Raw genomic sequence first — 21,120 nt, forward strand, 5'->3', positions numbered from 1 at the left:
GGCTCCACTGCACCCACACCCAGCAGCTTTGTGGGGGTGTTGTGGGGGTTTCTGCACCAGGACCCCCAGGAAGAGGCCCGAGGGGGCCACAGGAAAGAGGGATGGAGGTGCTGGGCTGGCAGGCTTCGCTCGCCACAGCCGCCGGCGGTGCCACAGGTGACTCACGGGCGGCCGACGTAACCCCCGCTCCATATGCCAGCTTGCCCCGTGACCCTGAGTCACCGTCCCCAGCCTCGTGGCAGGTTGTCCCCGTGCGTCACTGGCCCGCGAGCCCCTTTGCCGTGACGCCCGCCCTGGCATGTGGCAAACGGCCAGCAGCACCCCGAAGACGCCGCCACCAGGAAACCCCAAAAAGCACCCGGCCAAGGAGCGATCTTCGGTGACCCCGGCGGCTCCATCCTCTGCCCCCAAGGTACCTTCACCCCACTGGGGCCGTTCCCACGCGGGGGGACCCGGGTGGAAACATCATCCCAAAAGTTTCCACAAGGGCTGCGGTGGTCTGGGACACTGGTCGGGGTCCGGGGCTGGCACTGAGCGGGTCCCCCCCTGTGCCCGCAGCTCCCTCCTGGCCTCTATTTCTGGCTGCGGGGGGGGGGAAGTACGGCGCCGCGAGCAGAGCCGGGGCGGAAAGCGAAGCGGTTTGGTTTCATCACCTGAATCTTTTAGTTTGCTTTGCGAAAAGGCGGTTTTCTCACTCCGAAATTCAAAAAAAAAAAAACCCCAAACCCCAGCCGAGGTTGCTCTGTGCGTCCCCTGCTCCAGACCTCCCGGCGCGGCGTGGGGAGGGCAGGGCTGCCACTCGCGGGGGGGGGGGGCGGAGGTGCGGGGAGGACGGGGAAGGGGGGGGAGCGCGTTCAGCCTCCATCACTGCAAAAACCCAATTGCAGCAACATTTGCAGCGGCACGGAGCCGGAGCTGGGCTGCTCCCAGCACCGCCTTCCAGCAGCCGGGACGCCTGGGTCCCCCCGGCCGTGGGGGAGGGGAGGAGCGGGGCGGGGGGGGGGGAGGGAGGGAGGGAGGGGGAGGGCCAGCCGGCAGCTGCTTGCGGAGCCGGAGCCCGTTTCCTGCTCGTCCTCGCCCGGCTGCAAGCAGCCCCGAGCACCTCCCTACCCCCCCACCCTCCCCACCCCCCGGGCTGTGCCTCAGTTTCCCCCTCCGAGAGGCTCTGGAGGTGAGTGGGGGGTGGGGATGGGCAGAGCATCCCTGGGGGTGGGTGGGGGTCAGGGTCCTGTTCTTCCCTCCGCCCCGTGTCTCCCCCCGGCTCGGATGCGGGCACGGAGGGGACAGCATCCCGCCCGCCCGTCCCCTCCGCCCGCGGAGAGCATCGCTCCGGGCCCCGCCCTGCTGCGCCAGCTGGGTATAGGGGGGGTTTGCCAAAACCGAGGGGTGATTTTGGGGTGCTGGGGGGGGGGGAGAGCGCTCAGCCCCGCCGTGCCCGTGTCCTGCGCGTCCCTGGGATGCCGAGAGGGGATGCTCGGTGGCGGGGTAGTGCTTTGTCTCCGGCTGCCCTCTCCCCAAAGCCTCTCCTGGGGGGCAGCGGGGTCCCCCCCCCGCTCCGTCCTTGCTGCTTTTCCCCTCCAGCCCCTGGGCTCTGCTCCCCCTCAGGACAAAGGGAAAAGAGAGAAGCCCCGGCTCCTCCTCCTCCTCGACTCCACTCCCAGTACCACCAGTGCTCCCAGTGCCAAGTGGGATGGGGTGGGAAGAGCTTTGCTAAGCACCTTTCCCCCATCCCGACCCCTCCGCCCGGTGCAGGGGGAGGGATGCTTCATGGGCCCCCCGGGAGCGAGCCCCAGCTGGGGGTTTGGGGCTGTGCCCCATCCCAGGGCTGAGGCCAGGGGACACGTTCCCCAGCCCCTGTGCCTGGGGTGGATGAAGGCACCGGTACATTTGGGTAACCGAACCCAGGGTTCACCACCGTACCCCAACACATGTCTCCTGCCGACCCTGCGGGGACGGCTGTCGCTGGGGGCAAAGGAGAAGCAGGAGGAGGAAAAGGATGTGGGATGCGAGGCCTGGCCATGAGCAGACTTCCCGTCGTGCCAAAATTCGGCTGCAAGAGGCAGCTCCCTCCATGGGGCTGGTGCTGGGCAGGGGGGCAAAGCTGAGCAGCCAAAATAGGGGGGGGCAGGTTTGCCCCCGCCCCCCCCCCCAAGTGTTGTCTCTGCCCAGGGCTCCCTGGGACGTGGCTGGGCTGTGGCTTGTGGGTCCCCTGCAAAGGGCAACGCCAAAATGCCCCGGAGAAGTACCCACTTCTGCTCCCGGTGGCTGCAGAAGCTGAGGCTGGGACCTGCACCTCCAGGGGGGGATTCTGGCGTGTGCTTTCCAGGGGGGATTTATGCACCCTTGAAAGGGAACCCCCTGCACCGCGACACCCCATCCCTGCAGCTGCCGGCATCTGCCCTTGCCAGTGCTGGTGGTAGGTTTGTCCCCTCTCTTTAGCCCTTCTCCCCACAGCTCCACGCTGGGGCCTTGCTAAGGGGGGGCTCAGTTGGGGTGTGCCCATGCACCCACATCGCCGGCTCAAACCAGAGGAGCCAACAGGGATTTTTCCCCTCCCTCCAAGGATTAAAAGCCAGCTAAATTAGGGCAGGTTTCTATGGGGTTGGCCAAGGCTATCTCCCTGTCCAGTCCCACGCCTGGGATGTTTCTCCTGAGCACAGTAACGCTGGGAAGAGCAGCGCCCGCCGCCTTTGCCCCTTTGCGGCACCGGCCCAGCTCAGCCAGCGGTCAAAAGCAGGGTCTTTGGCCAAGCTGTTGGACAGCCACAAGAAATCCTCCATCCTGCCTGCTGGCCTTGGGGCTATCCCTGAAGTTGCTGGAAGGATTTTCCCGGGGTCCAGCCCGGCTCAGCAGCCTGGCCCGGGGGTCTCCAGGCTGGATCCCAGACCCGGAGTAGCCTGGTCCATGTTGGGAACCGGCGCAGCACCGAGGCAAGAGGCTCAGCAGGAAGGGGATCTGCTGCTGCTGGAAATCCTCCCAGTTTTCATTAGCTCCGTATGGAGCCGCGTCCTCTCCAACCCCATTTCCACGTGCCTGGGAGACATGTGAGCTCACCAGCAGCCCAGCACCCCCGGGGCGGCTCTCCCCACCTCCCGCCATTTCCCAAGGGGCTGCTTCTCTCCGTGCAAGGGCAGGGGGGAGCCCCCGACCCGCAAAGCGGGATGGGATGTCCCTGCTCCAGGGATGGATGCTCCATGTGTGCCGGTGGTGACATCCTCGTAGGCTGCATGTCTGCAGCCACCCCAACCAGAGCCTTCATGAGCTGAGTCAGGGCTGGCTGCAGCCCCCCCCACCCCCGCCCCTCCCTCCAGCTCGCAGGAGCAGTTTTAAAGGAAGAAATGCAAAAGGCGTTCATGGGGAGAGCGGAGCCAGAGGCAGCCTGGCTCAGCACCGTGCCCTCCTTCGCCGGCACTGGCTTTTGTGGGCTGAAAGCTGTTTGTTTGCATCAAACCTGCAGGAACTAAGTATCCGTGGGGGTTTCTGTCTTTGCTTGCAGTTGTTGGGGGGCCTCGAGCATGCCAAAGGGGACGCAGTGTGCCGACAGGAGCATCATTTCCGTAGGAAACTTGGTGTAACACAAGGCTTGTTGTTCTGCCTCCTGCGAGCCTCCCTGCCAAAGCGCCGGGGCTGGAAAGCTTTCCAGGGTGGCACGTTCCCCCCGGCATTGTGTTGGGTGGGAATCGAGGCCTTGAGATGGGTTTTTTTTTTTTTCAGAGCCAGGGGCTGGTGATGCTGGAGCGGGTGCTCCCAGCCCGGGGAAGCTGCCTCTGCCCCATCGCCCTGGGGCTGCTGCATGGTGGCCTTGGCAGGCGCCAGTGCAGTAACGTGAGCTCCCAGGGGAAAACCCATCATGCCCAGGCAGCACGGGGCACTGGAGCCTCGCCAGCCAGCACGGCTGCCCGGGCAGCCTCCCGCAGGAGGAGGACGGGTGGCTGGTGGGACAGCATGCCTGCACTCTCCGGTGAGGTTTGCAGCGCTGCCTCAGTTTCCCCAGGCTCCTCATTTTGTCCCGCTGGTAGGACCAGAGGGCTGGCACCACTCGGGGGAAGAGCTGAAATCTGTCCCCGGGTCTCACAGCCACACCATGAATGCATCGGTTGTGTCCTCTGTCCCCATGCTGCCACTTTGGGGACTGGTGGGTGCCTGCTCCCGCTGCGGCCCGGCTGGATGCTTTATCCTTGTGTCTGCCCAGGAAGGAAGAGGTTAAAATGCCAGGATTTCCTGGCTGTGATACTTGGGAGGGAAGGTGACCTGCAGAAGTGCTTTGCATCCTCTGTGACTCCAGCTGGCCTTGCAAAGTGCCGTGCCAGTGTCAGAAGCTGCTGGAGCGAGACCAAACTTGAAACCCAGCTAGAATTTGGGCTTTCCAGACAAAACTTAAGCCCAGGCTTAAATGCCTCCTTTCCCCTGCCCCACCGAGGGCAGCTTAGCTCGGACGCAGCGTCCTTCCCCCTCTGGTGTCCTGCTCCGGGGCTAGCTGCCGCCTTCGGGGTGCTGCCGTGTGCCCGACAGTAACGCCGAGCGGCGAGAGGGCAAAGAGCGATGGTTCAAAGGTAGGAGCATTCAGGTTTCCCGAGCCTTTCCACCGGTTCCTCCTTGGCAGCCCCGCGTCTCCGCCAGCTGCTTTGCCGGGCTGGGGGAGGCTTTCCCAGCCCCGGGGCTTGGTGGCAACGGCTGGAAAGGGCAAAGCTTTGTGCTTCATGCTCGGGCTGGCAAGACAGAGGGTGGCATTGGGATGGTGCTGGGGGGACGGTGGCAGGAGCGGGAGGCAGATGCAAGGAGTGCTGGACCCTGGGAGATGCCAGGGGCAGGGGGGGTTTAGGGTGCCCACGGGGGGGGATGCGCTGCACCCCTCCTCCCGCAGGTTCCCTGGTGTGATGGGGCCGTTCGTGTGGTGGTTTGGCTTTTTTTGGTTTCCCCACTGGTGCTTCCTCTGTGCTAATCTGCTTCCGCCCCATGCCGGGGCTGGTGGAGGAGGGGGGGGAAACTTGCCCCACTCTGGTTGCAAAAGCCAAGCTGGCGGGATGTGTCCAATCCTGCTCCCTCCTGCCCCGGGGCTGGGTCTTGCTGTTTTTCGGGGCAACTGTGGTTCGTCCCTGCGGCTGGGACCCCCCTCCCCATCCCTCTCCTGGCAAGGCCGAGGGTGAAGAAGAAGGAAACAGCGTCTTTGCTCCAAAACACCTCGCTCTGCTCTCGGCTGCTGCAGGTTCACGCCATATGGAGGAAGCCGCTTGCTGCCACGGCCACCCTCCCCGTCCGCTCCCCTGACGTCACCGTGGCAGGGTGACACGGTGGCTCACTGGGTGCAGCACCTGGGGGAGGCTCTGCCAGCCGCTGCCGGAAAGGGCCCCTATTTTGGTGGCACTATCACCCAACGACACCCCCGGCTGGGAAACCTTGCGCCGAGACACCAGGTCTGGTATCGGATGGGTTTGAGGATGGGGGTCCAGGAGGGTCCCCCACACACTTATCTCTGCCATCCCTCGCCAGGCTGCCGGGTGAAGCAGGATGAGCGTGCCGGCCGACGAGCCGGGCAACCCGGCCCATGCCATCTTCGAGAGGTTCCTGCGTGCCGGGGAGTGCCAGGAGGTGCTGGGCTGCTTCAGGGAGCTGTGCCAGCAGCTGGGACTGCAGGGCAGTGGGCTGCAGCTCTACCATGGCCTCAAGGCTGCCCTCAACTACTGGAGTGCCAAGGCCCTGTGGAGCAAGCTGGATAAGAAAGCCGGGCACAAGGACTATGACCAGGGCACAGCCTGTGCCAGCACCAAGGTACTGGGGACACGGGGCGCGGGGTTTGGGTCTTTCCTTGCCCTGCATCCTTGTCCCTGGGGTGAGAGCATCCCTTGGGCCACCCTGGCCCCCACCCTGGGAGGATGTGGGATGTGCCGGGCGGGAGGTTGATGGGGTTTAATGGGACAGGGTGTTGATTAGCGCCGCTCCCCTCCCCACGGTGTGATGCCACCTCGGTGCCACCCAGCCAGCGGCGTCCTTCCTCCTCCTGGCTGTTTCTCGCTGGGGACATCCCATGGGGGCCTGCAAAGGGGCAGAGGGACTTGCCAAGCCCTTTCTGGGGGACAGGAGCATGCCGGGGTAGGATGTCCCCCTGGGGCTGGGGGATCCTATTTCTGTCCCCCTGTCCCAGAGCTGATGGCTTTTGTCCCCACTGCTGGTGCCCCGTCGTCCGCCCAGCCCTGTGCAGGGGCTGGCAGGAGATCAAACCCGAGTCCTGGTTTTGAGCCTGTTGCTGGTGAAATCTCCCCGTTTCCGGGCTGCAGCAGGCAGGAGACGTGTGTGCCTTATCTCGCTGAGCGCTTTAATTGCTGCCATTGCCCCGTGCAAAGGCAAGGTTCAGGCAGCCGGGGAGGTGGGGGGCACCCCCCCAGGGCCCCCCGCTTTGCAGGGAGAAGCAGTGCTTGCACCTGGGGGAAAAGGGGAATAGCGCGGAGGGCCAGATCCTGACCCGGGGAAGGGGGGAGATGCCGCCTGTGGTGGTGCTGAGCTCCCTGGGGATTTACCCAAACCCCTGCTTCTTGGGGGGGGGGGTACCCATCCCTTTCATGCTGCCTGTTCCCTTCGCAGTGCCTGGTGGTGGGGGCCGGCCCCTGCGGGCTGCGGGTGGCCATCGAGCTGGCGCTGCTGGGCGCCCGCGTGGTGCTGGTGGAGAAGCGGGACTCCTTCTCCCGCAACAACGTCCTGCACCTCTGGCCCTTCACCATCCATGACCTGCGGGCGCTGGGCGCCAAGAAATTTTATGGGCGCTTCTGCACCGGCACGCTGGACCACATCAGTGAGTTTTGGGGGGGGGGGGGGGGGGCAAGCTCTGCACCCCCAGGGTCCCACCACTGCGGGGAGCCCAGGGACCGGGGGGGTGCAGCCCTGAGTGCCCGCTCTCCCCTCCCAGGTATCCGGCAGCTCCAGCTGATCCTGCTGAAGGTGGCTCTGCTCCTGGGGGTGGAGGTGCACATCAACGTGCAGTTCAAGGGCCTTGCCCCCCCCTCGGGCAAGGCGGGCGGACAGGGTAAAGCATCGCTGTGGGGCAGGTGGCATCCCCAGGGACAAGGACAGGGCTATGGGTGGCTGCTCTGAGCCCCTCAGTCCTTCTGCTAGCCCAGGGCATGCCTTTTTTGGGGGGGATGAGGTGCAACCCTCTCCCCCTGCCCCGGAGCAGGTCCCAGCTGAGACCCAGTACATTCATGACCGTCCCTCTCCCCGCAGGCGGCTGGCAGGCTGTGCTGCAGCCCAGCTCCTCTCCCCTCAGCCACTACGAGTTCGACGTCCTCATCTCAGCTGGCGGCGGCAAATTTGTCCCCGAAGGTGACAGTAGCGGGTCCCTGCACCCCCGGGACCGGTATGGGGGATCAGGTGGAGGCTCATGTCTCTCCCATCCCGCAGGGTTCAAGCGGAAGGAGACGCGGGGGAAGCTGGCCATCGGCATCACCACCAACTTCATCAACCGCCACAGCCGGGCTGAGGTGGAGGTGGCCGAGATAAGTGGCGTGGCCCGAATCTACAACCAGAAGTTCTTCCAAAACCTCTACAACAAAACAGGTAGGTGGTCCCGGCCCTGGCATGGGGGTTGCCTGGGGGTGTGTGTGTCCCCCGGTGCAACTTGGAGGCTCAGCCCTGGGATGTCCGCTGTGTGGTGGGATGCTTGTCCCCACATGGTGCCCCGTTGCAGGGGACATTTGGTGGCTGGGCCCGGTGCGGGGGCTCCCTGTGGCCCCGGCTCTGCCCCGTGGCTCAGCTCAGCCCCTTCCCCATCACCAGGCATCGACCTGGAAAACATCGTCTACTACAAGGACGACACTCACTATTTCGTCATGACGGCCAAGAAGCAGAGCCTGCTCAAGAAGGGGGTCATCCTCCAGGTGAGGAGGGCAGGATCTGGCTCCGGGATCCCATAGTGTTGGGCGGCTGAAAGCCTGGAGGGTGGGATGCAAATCATGGGTGCTGGTTTGACCGTGCACCCTTGGGATGGTGGGGGCTTCGGCAGCCATTGCCTGTGCCGGGGGAAAACCTCCTTTTGGGGGACTCACAGCCCCAAGCCCGGTGGCACGGCTTCACCCCAGAGCTGGCTGCACCCAGGCTGGGGACAAACACCACCTCCCGCATCCCGGCCGGCTTCACCCCATCCCCATCCCCGCAGGACAAAGTGGACATTGAGAGCCTCCTGTCCCCGGAGAACGTGAACCGGGATGCCCTCCACAGCTATGCCAAAGAAGCTGCCAACTTCTCCACCAACTACTGCCTGCCCAAGCTGGAGTTTGCCCTCAATCACCGGGACCTGCCGGACGTCGACATGTTCGACTTCACCTGCATGACGCGCTCGGAGAATGCGGCGCTGGTGCGGGAGCACAACGGGGCCCGTCTGCTCCTCGGGCTGGTGGGCGACTGCTTGGTGGAGGTGAGGGTCCCCCCTGCAGCACCACCATGTGCCTCAGTTTCCCCTCTCCCTACGAGATGCGTTGGTCACAATATGTTCCCCCTCCCTGAGCGCTTCTCGTCCCGACTGCCCGGTGCACCCCATCCCCGGGAGCAGGCTCCCCAAGTCCCGGTAGCAGGATGCTTTGGTGGGGTTATCCCCTTCCCTGGCCCCACCAGAGATCGGGGGGGGTTCAAGGTGGAGGAGCAGCCCAGCTCCTCCCCAGACGCATCCACACCGGCAGCAGCGTCAGCTCAGCCGTGGGGCCAGGGAGGAGATGGCCGCCTGTCCGCTCCCTGCGCGTCCCGCTGCCGCTCCCCGCTTTCATCTCCGGCCAAGCCCGGCAGCTCCCTGCCTCCTCCCAGCCGCCCCAACCAGCCGCGCAGCTCCAGCCCTGTCTCTCTCTGCCTTTCCCTTCGCAGCCCTTCTGGCCGCTGGGCACCGGCGTGGCCAGGGGCTTCCTTGCTGCCTTCGACGCAGCGTGGATGGTGCGGCGGTGGGCAGCCGGGACCCCGCCGCTGGAGGTGCTGGCCGAGAGGTGAGTGTCCCCATCCTGCTGGGCTAGTCCTGGACCGGGCAAGGATGGTGGCACTGAGCCCAGCCCTGTCCCTTGCACCCAGGGAGAGTATCTACCAGCACCTCTCGCAGACCTCCCCGGACAACACCAACAAGAACATCAGCCAGTACAGCATTGACCCGGCCACGCGCTACCCCAACATCAACCTGCAGGCCATCAAAGCCAACCAGGTACCCGGCCCAGGTCCTGCCATGGGGCAGCCATCCAGACCGGCCTCCCCGGTGGTCAGGGTGACACCAATTTGCACGGTCCCCTGTCCCCAAAGGGTGTGAGGCTGAAGCTGTTGGTCCCCAGGGCATTTAATGCATTGCCTGTTGCAGATGCGGGTGGTTCTGGGGAGGTGTGGGGGTGTACGGGTGTCCCCCTTGCCGGGGTCAGCTCCCTGCGCTGGCTCTGTGCAGGTGGTGACCTGCCACCGGCGTCTCCCCATCGGCAGGTCCGGGACCTCTACCTCATGGGCATGGTGGAGGTGGACCACAAGAGGAAGAGCGACAACCGGCTCAGCACCGGTAGGAGCAGCCGGTCCTGCCACGGCCCCCCCAGCACCAGGACCTCCCGTTCGTCCCGGCAGCCCATGCCAGAGTGGCTCCTGCCCTGATTTTACTCTCCATCCTTCTTTTCTCGAGCCCTGGCTGGTGTCCAGCCGGCCGCCACGCTCCTCCCAGTGGTGGCTGCGTTTCCATCCCGGTGGCACCACTGGTTTCCGTTCCCTCTGCCCACAGCCCCTGTGGGGACACAGCCCCCCCAGCTGCCTTCTGGCAGGGGAGGCTGTCCCCCTCCTTCTTGCCCGCACTGATGCTGAGCCATGAAATATTGACGGATGCTTTATCAACCCATTTACCGAGCCTTGAGGGGTGGTTGCATGGTGGGGGGGGGGGGTCTCATGTCACTCCCGTGGGACCCCTTCCCCTCTAAAATACTGATGCTGGGAGGGGGGAGCGGGCTGGGGGGTTTGTCCCCTGCCTCTTTAGGATGGGGACACGTGTGCTGCCTCCCCAGCGGTCTCCGGAGATGCCTACGAAGAGCTGCTGAGCTGGTGCCAGACCAGCACGGCTGGGTACCGTGGCGTGGTGGTGACCAACTTCACCACCTCCTGGACCAGCGGCTTGGCCCTCTGCGCCCTCATCCACCACTTTCGCCCCGACCTGGTGTGAGTGCCTGGGACCTCCCCGGGACCCCCCACCCTGCAGAGCCCACCCTGATGGCACCCGTGTCTTCCCACAGGGACTTCGACTCTGTGGACCCCCAGGATCCCATCCAGACCCACCAGATGATGCTGGACACAGCGGAGCAGGAGCTGGGCATCCAGCCCGTCCTCTCCAGCACCGAGATGGCCGCCATGACAGAGCCCAGCCGCCTGGGGCTCATCACCTACCTCAGCCAGTTTTATGAAGCTTTCAAGACTTCTCCAGGTGCGAGATTTGGGAGGGGGTTTATCCCACCCCAAGCCCCACCCGGCCTGGCTGGGTGCCCCCCCTTGTAGGGTGGGTCCCACCAGCATGGCCGTGTCCCCTCTGTGCAGAGGCAGAGGAGGTCAGCAAGAAGCCACTGTCTCCCCTGGGCACGCGAGGGGCCATCCTCTTCCTCAGCAAGCTGCAGAAGAGTCGGAACCTGACACACAAGCACGCCCAGGTGAGGGCCCCCCACCAGACCCTCGTGACACCCCAAAACCGTGTCCCCGCTCCCCATCCTAGCCACTCCCTTTGCATTTGCAGGACAGCGCTCAGAAGGATGTTGAGGCCAAGAGGAGCCGCAGGGACGCCGAGGTGGGTCTGCCCCGGGCGCCTTGAGGGATGCTCTGCCGGGATGCAGCTGTCCTGGGAAGAGAGCGGGGGGCTGATCCTCCCCTCGGGTTGCTCGTAGCCAGACGCGGGGCTGGATGGAGACACTCTGGACGGTGCCCACAAGCCGCTGCAACCCACCACGACGGACCCAGGGCAGGTCGGTCCTCGTGTCATCCCCAGGTGGGGGGGGGGGTCAAGCTCCGGGTGGGGTGGGTGCTTGGGGGGGCAGCGGCAGCTGGTGGGGCTGAGCCAAGGGCTGGGACCAGGGCTGCGCAAGCGAACGCCCACGGGCTCCCGGCTCCTCCCTGCCTGTTTCCTGACCCAACTTGTTTTCCGGAGCCAAGACCTGCCGCTCCCTCACCAGTGCCAGCAACCCCATCCTGAGCACCCAGACCCACCTCTGCAAGAGGGGCAAAGCTCCCCCCCCCGAACCTTCTGGGCTGCCGGCAAAGCCCCAGGGCAACGTGGGTGCCAGCACCCCGGTGCCACCCCAGCCTGTCCTCTTCCCCCCACAGCCGCCGGCCCGCGGGGAGAGCAGCGACGGCTGCTACTTCTGCGGCCGCCGCGTCTACATCCTGGAGCGAGCCAGCGCCGAGGGACTCTTCTTCCACCGTGGCTGCTTCCAGTGCTGGCAGTGCGGGGCCACCCTGCGCCTGGGCGACTACACCTTCGACGAGGAGGATGGTGAGGCGGGTTTTGGGGAGAGGGGATGCTCGGGGCAAGGCTTCTCCACCTTGCAGGTCATCACATGGGTTTGTGTCCCTCCCCCCCAGGTCATTTTTACTGCTCACTTCACTACCCCAATCCACCCAGCATGGACCTGCCCCAGGACGAGCCCCCGGCACTGCCCGATGGGGTAAGTAAATCCCCACAGATGATGGGGGAAAGGTAGAATGTGGAGGGGGATGCTCGGGCACGGCCCCATGCTGCATCCCCCCTCCACCACTGGCTCTGCCCTAGGATGCCGCTGCCGCCCACCCGCCCTCAGATGCTGGGAGCCTGTTTGTGTCCCCCAAGGAGGGGGCACCCGGTCCCCTGCAGCCCCCACCAGCAGCCCCACAGCCGGGGGAAGAGCCTGGGGCAGTGGAGGATGCTGCGGATGCCAGTGACATGGAGGAGCAGGAGCTGCCGGCACAGTCCAGGGCAGATGTGAGGGAGGAGGAGGGTCCTGGACCGGAGCCCCAAGGGGTGGCAGAGGAGGGTGAGGAGAGCGGGGGCAGGAGGAAGATCATCCTCACGCCCCTGGAAAAGCTCAAGCTGTCCACACTGAACCTCACCAGCGAAGCAGAGCCCGAGCCGCCGCCGAAGCCGGCTCGTCTGTGGCTCCAAGCAGCGCCCAAGGTCCTCCCTGCCCTGTGGCAGGGACAAGATGCCTGGGAGGAGGAGGAAGTGGCCGTGGAGGAAGGTAGGTGGCTGCAAGCTGGAGTCTCCAGCTGAGCAGGGCTGTGGGTCCGTCTGGTACCCGCCATGCCCCATGTCTTGCTCATGAGGCACTGGCCCAAAATGGCTCTTTTCCTGGGGCAGCTTTGGAGGAGAGTGACAGTGAGGAAGAGGAGGAGAAGGAGGAAGAAGGCGCAGACCTTGGCATCATGGCAGAGTCGGTGAGTGCTTTCCCTGAGCACCGGTGGCCCCACCAGCCCGGGTGGTGGCTGAGGCTCTTGCTGGTGTCTCCTCTCACCAAGGCATTGGGTCCAGCCCTGCCGTGGCTGCTGGGGCAGGAGGTGCCTGGTGCAGGTACTGACCCCGCTGCCTGTGCCACCGTCTCTTTGCAGTGCCTGGACGTGGGGAAAGAGGAGAAATACCCCACCTGGAAGCGCACACTGATGCGTCAGGCCAGGGAAGCCCAGATGAAGCGGTTCTGCAAAGCCCAGGTAAGCCCCACGGGGGAGAGCCAGATCTCCAGCCTGGCACTGTCCCCCGTCCCCTCCATCCCGCTGCCGGTGGCCATGTGCTGGGAGGTGCTGGCCCGCAGGCGAACACTGCCCTTCCCTCGCAGGCCATCCAGAGGCGGCTGGAGGAGATCGAGGTGACCTTCCGGGAGCTGGAGCAGCAGGGCATCAAGCTGGAGAAGTTACTGCGGGATGAGGATGGTAAGGCCAGGGTGGACAGGGCACTGTGATCCCCATGTCCAGGGGGTCTGTGCCCTGCTCATGCCCCCTTTGCCGCCCTGCAGGCACCCCGGCCGACCAGAAGACGCAGTGGATGAACCAGCTGCTGTACTTGGTCCAGAAGAAGAACAGCCTGATGTCCGAGGAGTCGGATCTCATGATCACGTAAGGTTTGGGGGGATGCTCCCCGGGTGGTGCAGAGGCTCGGCTCACCCCAGCCCCCCTGAGCCCAGCACCCCTCTTCCCTCCCCGCAGGGTGCAGGAGCTGAAGCTGGAGGAGCAACAGTGGCAGCTCGACCAGAAGCTCCGGTGCTACATGAACAGGGAGGGTGAGTGCCGGCATGTGCTGGGGGATCCCTGTGCATGGTGGGGGGGAATGGGGTCAGGGCTGTGGCCCACCCAGCCCTGCTCCAGCCCCCTGCTCCCGCAGAATCCCTGAAGACACCTGAGGATCGCGCAGCCGAGCAGGAGATCCTGGTGCAGCTGCTGGAGGTGGTGAACAAGCGCAACGTCCTCATCCACATCCAGGAGGAAAAGCGGCTCAGCGAGCTGCAGGCATGATCCGTGCAGCCCCAGGACCCGCCGATTCCTCCCCAGGGGGGATGAGTGGTGTGTGTCCCCGGCTGAGCATCACCCTGAGCTGCTTCTGAACGTGGTGATGCCTGAGCTGCCCGCAGGCAGCTGCTGCGGCGAATCCAGGTCCCCGCTTGCCAAAGCCTGCCATGGAGGGGCCGGACCCGCTGGTGGACGCCCGCGTGGGGAGACACCGAGGAGCACCCCAGCTTTGGGGTGCAGAGAGGGCATCCCCGTGCTTGGCTGGATTGCCTTTGCCTTGTGCTTGCTTGAAAACAAGATTTGCAGGGGGCTACGAAACATGGGGGCTGCGGCGGCTCTGCCCGGGGTTTGCTACAGGAGGAAGAAGCCCCACAGGGAAGTGGGGTCTCGCCCGGCACAGGAGGTCCCACAGCTGTCACCACTTCGAGGGGATGCTGCCCAGAGGCTTGGCCAGGGCATTGGAAGTGTTTTGTCCAGCAGAGCCCCTGATGCTGGAGCTGCACCGCTGGCTACCTCAGGACAGGCTCCCAGCAGCCGCTACCCGGCCAGCCCCATGCCCCCGGCACCAAAGGGCTTCGCTCCCAGCAGCGAGGGTGCGACTGCAGCCACCACAGGCGAGTCACAGTGGAGATGCCAAATGTGGAGGGGCAGCGTCAGGAGCAGCCCCTGGAAGCCACCTCAGGACATCCATCCCAGCCCGGGACATCCATCTCTTCCAGGGACATCTATCCCAGCCAGGGACATCAGGCTCTACGAGTGGGGTCAGTGACAGACAGACTGGGCTGATCCCACCGCTCTGCATCGCTGCTTTTGGGTGCCACGTCCACACTGTTCCTGGCTGCTGCAGGAAACCAGCGTCAAAAACCTCCCTGCGAAGCCCCAGGGCCGGGGAAGGGGCTTTTTGTCCAGCAGCTCCCCGAGAGGATTGTGCCATGGGCTGGCACTGTGTGACACCAAGGACAAGGGACGTGTCCTCCTTGCCCCTTTGGAGTTCCTCCTGCTTGGCAATGCCTAACTGGTCTTTGCACAGACCTCTCCGACCTTTCCGGAGTCCCCGGTTGTTGCGGGGTGGCCTCCACGGCCGAATGGTGCTTACAGCAGCCCTAGCCGTGTCGGGCACGGGGGTCCCGGGTGTGGGCTCCTCTGTTAGCAATACCCACCCCGCGCTCAGCCCTCGTCCTGCCACTCCCTTCAGCATCTCCCCACACCTTCCCATCTGCCTTTCATTTGTACCAGCCCTACTATCCTGCTGCAACCCCCCCAATCCCTTCGAATAAAGCCTCCCCGGCCCAGCACCAAGGGCTAAAACACCGCCTTTATTTTCTATCCGAGTAAAATTTGGTTGCCGGAGCAGTCGCCAGCTTTCACCAGGAGTTCCCGAGGCCACCCCGGGCAAGGGGAGGCTGAGCCTCTCAAGCCTCCTGGCCATGCCAGCGGGTCCCTCTGGGTAGAAAGGGTGTATTAAAAAACCCAACAATTAAAACCCGCCTCCATCGTGGTTCCCACGGGGGCGAACGTGACGAATCTGCCCCCCAAAAAAATCTTAATTTCACCCAGTGAGGCGGCTGTCGAACCTGCGCTACCGAGCCGGCCGCAGCGCTGCTCACCTAAAACCAGACGTCAGCTAGAAAAAGGGACTGAAAGGGGCCAGGATGGGGCCAGGGGGAACATCATGGGACACCCATGGCCCCGGCTCAGCCGTCGCTGGGATGCTCCTGCAGCGTCCGCAGCGCCATCCGCAGCTGCTCCTCGGTGCCCTGCAGCATCTTCACCTCGATGGTGTGGAAGAGGTGGAGGCCGGTGGCGAGGAGGAGGATGCCGATGGCGAAGAAGGCCAGCAGGGAGAAGGAGAGCTTGGGGAAGGGCTGCCCGGCCGCCAGCCCCACCAGCGTGCCCAGCGCGGCCGCTGCCTGCAGCAGCAGCAGCAGCAGGGCCAGCACAGCCATCCTGCCTGTGGAGTAGCGCTGCCGCTGCGCTGCCCGCAGCCCCACGCCCACCTCCGTCCGCGCCTCCGTCACCACGTCCACCAGCGTCAGCTCTGTGGGCAACAGGGGTGGCTCAGCAGGGTGGCACCCTCCCCGCACCCCTTTTTCTCCCCATCCCCGCCGCTCTGCCCTGTCCGTGCACCCCTCCACAAGCAGCACCCCAAGGGATGCCCTAAGCAAAGGGAAACGTCCCCAAAAATTCCATCTTCGTCCAACTCCCATCAGTCCATCCACCAGCCCCCCCAGCACATGGGGGACCCTGGCAGCATCCCCCCACCTTACCGGCTGTGCCAAGGTTACCATCCGCAGCCTGTCCCTGCCTCCGGATGTGCAGCGTTGCCATCACGGCTTCGTGGTCCGAGAAGGGGATGTCCATGCCCGGGGCTGTCCCCGTGGTGGTCTTCAGCTCTTCGCACTTCACTGTGAAGCTGGAGACGGCCTGGGCGAGGGGACGGGGGGGGGTCACGCCGGTGCCTCCCCTCCCTTCCACCCGCAGCCAGTGGCCGAGGGCCCCTCGTTACCTTGTAGAGGATGTAGTCGATGCGGATGCCCAGCGGGAAGGGCAGCAGCTCTGTCTTGACGGTGAAGCAGTTGTTGGGGATGAGGGTGCAGCCGTCCTCGCAGCCCTAAGAGGAAGGGCCTGGGTGTGTGGGGGGATCTCGGTGTGCCCCGGGACCCCGCTCACCCCCTGCCGCTCACCTCAAAGCGCATGGCCTCGGCAAAGGCGTCCCGCAGCCCCGTCCAGCCGCGCAGCAGCCGGATGCCCACGTCTTCGGGGTGCATGTTCAGGTCCCCTCCCAGCAGCACCACATCGGCTGCCTTCGAGGTGTGTCTGCGGGGACGGGGATGGCTAACCCCCTTCCCCACCCTACCCCGCGCCGGACTGGGATTACTGGGACCCCCCCCCTCGGTGCTCCCCAGCCATGCTCCTGGGTGGGACTGGTGCAACTGGGAGCTCTCTGCAGTGCAAGCCCCAGGGGCAGGGGTGACCACACACACCCTGGGGACCTGCAGCGGGGGGGCCCGTGGGCCACCCCACGGCTGCTCACCGGATGAACTGCGCCAGCTCCCAGGCCTGCACCAGGCGGTGGGGTAGGTAGGCGTCCTTCTCCCGGCAGTACTCGGCGTGCAGCTGGCAAGAGCAGGGGCAAAGTGGTCGTGATCCCCATGCCAGCACCTGCCCTGATCCAGGGCTCCCTGCAAACCCACCCAGCCCCTCTAGACCATCCCTTTGAGGTCTGGCCGACCCCTCTGTCTTCAGCCCACCCCTCTGGGGACAGCCTGGGATGCTCACCCACTGCACAGCAAGGTTGTGGGTCACTGTCCCCCCCCCAGAGCAATATTTCATTAGATTGGTGCATGGTCCCGGGAGAGATGGTGCAGAGCAGTGGTTAAAGCAAGGGGACAGTGAAGGAGGGCTACGGCCACTCATCCCCCTCCTCCCCATCGTCCCCCCGTGCTAGGTCCTTCCCCGGGGTGCTCACGTGGGTGACGTAAACGTTGAAGACAATCCCAGAAATCTTAATGACGACGAGGCCGACGGACTTGCCGCAGAACCAGTCCCCGTGCTGGAGCTGCCAGAGGGGAAGGGGAGCAGGTCGGGGCCAGTGAGGCTCCGTGGGGCTGGGCCCCGCGGTGCCACGTGCCCCCCACCCCGCTCACCATGTAGGGGTACCCGTTCAGCGAGTACTGGTAGAGGAGGGTGTCCAGGATGGGGAACCTGGAGAAGACGCAGAGGCCGCTGCCAATCACCCCGCTGCAGGAGGGGAAAAGCACAGTGAGGAAGCGTGGTCTCCCCCCCACCTCTGCCTCCCCCCAGCCCCGAGCCAAGGGGGCTCCCCAGATGCCTGGGTCCCAGTGTGCTCCCGTGAGCATCGCACTCTCCAGGCGTGGGGTCTTCCACGGTGACAGAGGTGACCTACAGCACCCGCACTGGTCTCTCCATGTGGCAAACACCAAGGACATGGCACAGCCCTGCCACTGCCCCATGGACAGCCCCGGGGGGGCGGGGGGCTGGCCCGGCCCCTCTCACCTGCGGAAGTAATGGGAGAAGGGGTAGCAGCCTCCCAGCTTTGCCTTCAGGTCGCTGTAGTCCCGCTCGCTCCACACCTGGAGAACAGTGGGACGGGCTGAGAACGGGTGTGCTCATCTCATGGGCTGAGAACGGGCACACTCATCTCACGGCTCACAGACCGAGAACGGACGCATTCGGCTCACGGGCTGCCCTCACCTCCTGGAGAAGCACCAGGTCGAAGCCCTCCTGGCGCAGCATGTCCCCGATGAGCCGGACACGCTCCTGCCGCCGTTTGCTCAGGTAGCGGATGGCCCTGCCGGAAAGGCGTGGCGGTGACCTTGGGGGGGGGGGGGCGGGGTACACCGGGACCCGGTACTGATATGGGCAGGATGCAGGCTGGGGGAGATGGGAAGGGAGGAGGAAAGGGCCATGCAGGGACAGGGGGACAAGCGGGAGGTGCGGGGAGGCTGTTTGAGGACAGCTTTTCCTGCCTGCAAAATTGAGGCAGCCGGTTGGGGTGCGAATGGGGGGCCCTTTTCTGGGGGAGCAGGCACGGAGGGGACGGGGGGGCACTGCTCAGCTGAGCACCTCATGACCCTTTGGGGCTGGGAGAGCGGTGCGACCCCAAAAAGAAGGGGACACGAAGGTGACGCTAAGGTGGGACCCTTCTCCCGGTGCGGGTGTCCCCGTCCCCACCTGCGCAGCCCGGCACGGCCCCAGCAAACTCTGGACTCACCAGCAGTTGAGGTCGAAGACACGGAGCTGCAGGGTGGAATCTCCCTCCATCGCTCGCCGGGGCTTCGCAGGGGCTGGAGGGCAACACTGGGCGGAGGGACGTCCTGCGGGGAGCGGGTAGGGGTGACAGCCCTGGGGAGCCGGTGCAGGGTGCAGGGCAGAGCCGGGGAGCCAGGCTGCCACGGTGGAGGGGCCAAGCCGAGGCAAAGGCCGGGAGGGAGGAGCGCTCAGGGTGCTCCAGCATGGCCCACGCCGTCCCCTCCTCTCCTGCCCGCGAGGTCCATCCTGAACCCCAACTTGTCCCCAGACTGGGACCCATATGCCCAAACCACACAGGTGACCGCTTCATCCTGCGGATGGGGACACCGGTGGGCCAGGGATGGGGTACAGAGCTCAAACCCTTTGTCTGTCAGCGAGTTCTGTCCCTGGAAGGACTTTAACCCTGGCTGCGAGGCACAGGCGTGGGACACTCCACCACCCACCTCCCCTCTTGGGAAGCCCACGGATACTTTTGAAGACCCCCAAACCCCGGAGGACCCAGCAGCTCCAGGAGCAGCCCCAGCGCTGTTTGCCTGGCGGCTCTGCCAGCCCCCCTTCTCCCCTGCCTCTCTCCTGGGGAGATTGCCCATTTTCGAAGTGCGAAAGAGCAAACCCGGGGCTCCAGGATGCCGGGGACGGACAGCCGGGGACGGACAGCCGGGGACGGGCAGCCGGGTGCGGGCAGCCGGGGACGAGCAGCCGGGCGCAGGCAGCCGGGCTCCCCCTGCCCCGGCGGGATTACCGAGCGGCTCATCCCGTCCCTGAGCCGTGCTAATACCGGCGTCTCCTACCGGGACTGAGCACACACACACCCCCCCCCCGGGGTCGCTCCCCGCCCCCCAGCTCCCCGCGGGACCGGGCGGGCAGCGGGGAGCGCAGCGGAGCCGGGACGGGAGCGCGGAGCAACAGGCGGAGCGGGGAGAGGGAGCGCGGAGCAACAGGCGGAGCGGGGAGAGGGAGCGCGGAGCAACAGGCGGAGCGGGAGCGGAGAGGACGGGGGGGGGGGGGGGAGGTAGCGCGGAGCGGGACGCGGAGCGAGCGGCGGGGCGCGGGGCCGGGGAGCGGGGCCGGGGGCGCGGAGCGGAGCGGGACCGGACCTGGCGCGGGCCGAGAGCGGCGCGGGGCCGCGGGACTACGCGTCCCGGCAGGCAGCGCGGCGGCGCGGAAGGGGAAGGGGAAGGGGAAGGGGAAGGGGCCGGAGCGGGCCGGGCCGGCCCCGGGAGGCGGTGCGCGGCGGCGGGCGGGGTGCGGTGGGGGGGTGAATGGGGACGGGGCTGGGGTGCGGTGGGGGAAATGGTGGGGTGCGATGGCGGGGGGGGGGGGGGGGGGGGCGGGTGTAATGTTGGCAGGCGGGGCGGGGGGGCAGCGGGGGGTGTCCGGGGGGGACCTGGGGTAAGGGCGGCTTCGCACAGCTCTTCCCTTGGGGATGCCCCTTCACACACGCACACACACTCACCCCGTGGGATGTCAGCCCTGGCAGGGGGGTGTGCAGGGGGCTGCCCTGCTCTGCACCTTCCCAAAGCAGCCCCGGCAGCTCTGCCTTTTCAGGCCCCCTCCCTCCATCTCCTTGGAGGCCTGCGGGATCCTCCCTGACATCCCACTCGTCCCAGGACATCATCTCCCATTAGCTCCCGAGTCCCAGGTCACCTTAGGAGCATCCCCGAGGCCCCCTGGGCATTGCCCCCTCCCTGCTCCCGCTGCTTCGCCTGTTCCAGAGGGAGCAGGTCCTGTCCAGAGGCCCAGGCTGGGAAAGGCGGCAGCTGCCCGATGCTTCGCCTGTTCCAGAGGGAGCAGGTCCTGTCCAGAGGCCCAGGCTGGGAAAGGCGGCAGCTGCCCAATATTGGGGCCGTCTTTCCTCCTCCAAGGCCTCCTCCTTCACAGGCCAGCATTGCATACACGTCCCACAGCCCGTTCCCGGAGCAGCGGTGTCCTCAGCAAGGGCTGGTACCCACGGGATGGCAGCGAGCCCGGCTGTGCTGTCGGGGACTCTTTTTGGATGCTGCATGTGTGTTTTATTTTCTTTCCCAGCCTGTGACCCAGGCTGGATTAGCCCCACGGGGGGCCTGGTTAGAAACAAGTCTCTCAGATGCCTTAATGCCATGCAGGACCCTCGGGCCATGGTGCAGAGCCGGGGAGGGGGTGGCAGCAGGAGGAGTGGGGCTGCGGGTCCCCCCACCTCCTTTGGGGATGCCGTCGCGGGTCCAGAGGGACAGCAGCAGGACAGCTGTTTGCTGGGCTGGAGCGTGTTTAGCAGCGGCAGGAGGATTTGTGTATCAGTGCTAAAGCAGCTGAGGCTAGAGGTGTTCAGGATGTGCAAAGCCATCGGCCCTAATGGCTTCGGGGTTCGGCCAGGTCACCAGGCTCTGCCCTCGGAGCGATGGGAATGGGCATGCAAATACAATGGTTTGGCTTGCAGAAAGGGGAAAAGTGCTGGAAATGCGGTTGGTGTTAAACCATGTCATCTGGGTGCCTTTGTTCTGCGCTGGGGTGGGTTGTATTGAATAGCCAAGGCGCTGCAAGCAAAGCTTTGATGGGTATTTCTTACTGGTAGGACAGACTCAGCCCTCCATCACCTGATGCCAGCGTGGGTGAGGGTGCGACCCCCTAAAATAATGTGTTCCTGAACCCAGCGATGCCGCAGGGAAGCCTTTGCCATGGGGGAGGCTAACCCAGCAGTCGCCTTTCCCAGGCAAACCCATCACCAGTGATGCAAACCACAGCAAAATACTGCTGGATGCGGCATCCGGAAGCCCGGAGCTGGGGTCCCGGGAGAAGTGTTACCTGGCCAAGGGCTTATAGCCCCAGCTGTCACAGCAAACCTCAAGAAATAAAAAGAACAGGAACTTCAGAACCGCTTGAGCCAACCCATGAACAAATAATTTTAATGTTTTTTTTCAGCAG

General features: G+C 65.3%; 2 protein-coding genes across 3 annotated transcripts; one reads left to right on the plus strand and one right to left on the minus strand.

Moving 5' to 3' along the window:
• Window positions 1-344: 344 nt before the first annotated feature.
• On the plus strand, window positions 345-14,754 carry MICAL1 (microtubule associated monooxygenase, calponin and LIM domain containing 1). Its single transcript, XM_076358266.1, has 26 exons — window positions 345-412; window positions 5,207-5,414; window positions 5,491-5,769; window positions 6,580-6,787; window positions 6,902-7,018; window positions 7,216-7,314; window positions 7,393-7,548; window positions 7,768-7,868; window positions 8,147-8,404; window positions 8,845-8,960; window positions 9,043-9,169; window positions 9,436-9,508; window positions 9,999-10,149; window positions 10,224-10,411; window positions 10,522-10,631; window positions 10,715-10,769; window positions 10,867-10,940; window positions 11,299-11,467; window positions 11,557-11,639; window positions 11,744-12,188; window positions 12,308-12,384; window positions 12,556-12,654; window positions 12,780-12,873; window positions 12,957-13,056; window positions 13,147-13,220; window positions 13,322-14,754. Exons 3-26 carry the CDS (start codon window positions 5,509-5,511, stop codon window positions 13,450-13,452), a joined length of 3,366 nt encoding a protein of 1,121 aa, XP_076214381.1. The 5' UTR covers window positions 345-412; window positions 5,207-5,414; window positions 5,491-5,508; the 3' UTR covers window positions 13,453-14,754.
• Window positions 14,744-19,358, minus strand: SMPD2 (sphingomyelin phosphodiesterase 2). 2 transcript variants are annotated; one of them, XM_076358263.1, is made up of 11 exons: window positions 19,317-19,358; window positions 18,182-18,284; window positions 17,662-17,758; window positions 17,464-17,540; window positions 17,094-17,187; window positions 16,916-17,005; window positions 16,481-16,563; window positions 16,131-16,263; window positions 15,953-16,057; window positions 15,714-15,870; window positions 14,744-15,484 (listed from the first exon to the last, which is right to left on the minus strand). In XM_076358263.1, exons 2-11 carry the CDS (start codon window positions 18,229-18,231, stop codon window positions 15,141-15,143), a joined length of 1,230 nt encoding a protein of 409 aa, XP_076214378.1. In that variant the 5' UTR covers window positions 18,232-18,284; window positions 19,317-19,358; the 3' UTR covers window positions 14,744-15,140. The 2 variants fall into 2 exon arrangements, with proteins under 2 accessions (XP_076214378.1, XP_076214377.1); XM_076358262.1 differs by having other exon boundaries at window positions 18,182-18,530; window positions 19,317-19,334.
• Between the last annotated feature and the right edge of the window lie 1,762 nt (window positions 19,359-21,120).

The sequence above is a fragment of the Aptenodytes patagonicus genome, chromosome 22 (assembly GCF_965638725.1).
Source record: "Aptenodytes patagonicus chromosome 22, bAptPat1.pri.cur, whole genome shotgun sequence".
Taxonomy (NCBI): domain Eukaryota; kingdom Metazoa; phylum Chordata; class Aves; order Sphenisciformes; family Spheniscidae; genus Aptenodytes; species Aptenodytes patagonicus.

Bases quoted from the DNA above. Each gene is read 5' to 3' on its own strand.
- MICAL1 (XM_076358266.1), top strand. From the start codon at position 5,509: ATGAGCGTGCCGGCCGACGAGCCGGGCAACCCGGCCCATGCCATCTTC. The intron at 10,150-10,223 runs GTGAGTGCCTGG...GTCTTCCCACAG, and splicing joins CACTTTCGCCCCGACCTGGT to GGACTTCGACTCTGTGGACC. The intron at 13,221-13,321 runs GTGAGTGCCGGC...CTGCTCCCGCAG, and splicing joins GTGCTACATGAACAGGGAGG to AATCCCTGAAGACACCTGAG.
- SMPD2 (XM_076358263.1), bottom strand. From the start codon at position 18,231: ATGGAGGGAGATTCCACCCTGCAGCTCCGTGTCTTCGACCTCAACTGC. The intron at 17,188-17,463 runs GTGAGAGGGGCC...CCCCTCCTGCAG, and splicing joins TTCTCCCATTACTTCCGCAG to CGGGGTGATTGGCAGCGGCC. The intron at 17,006-17,093 runs GTGAGCGGGGTG...CCCCTCTGGCAG, and splicing joins TGAACGGGTACCCCTACATG to CTCCAGCACGGGGACTGGTT.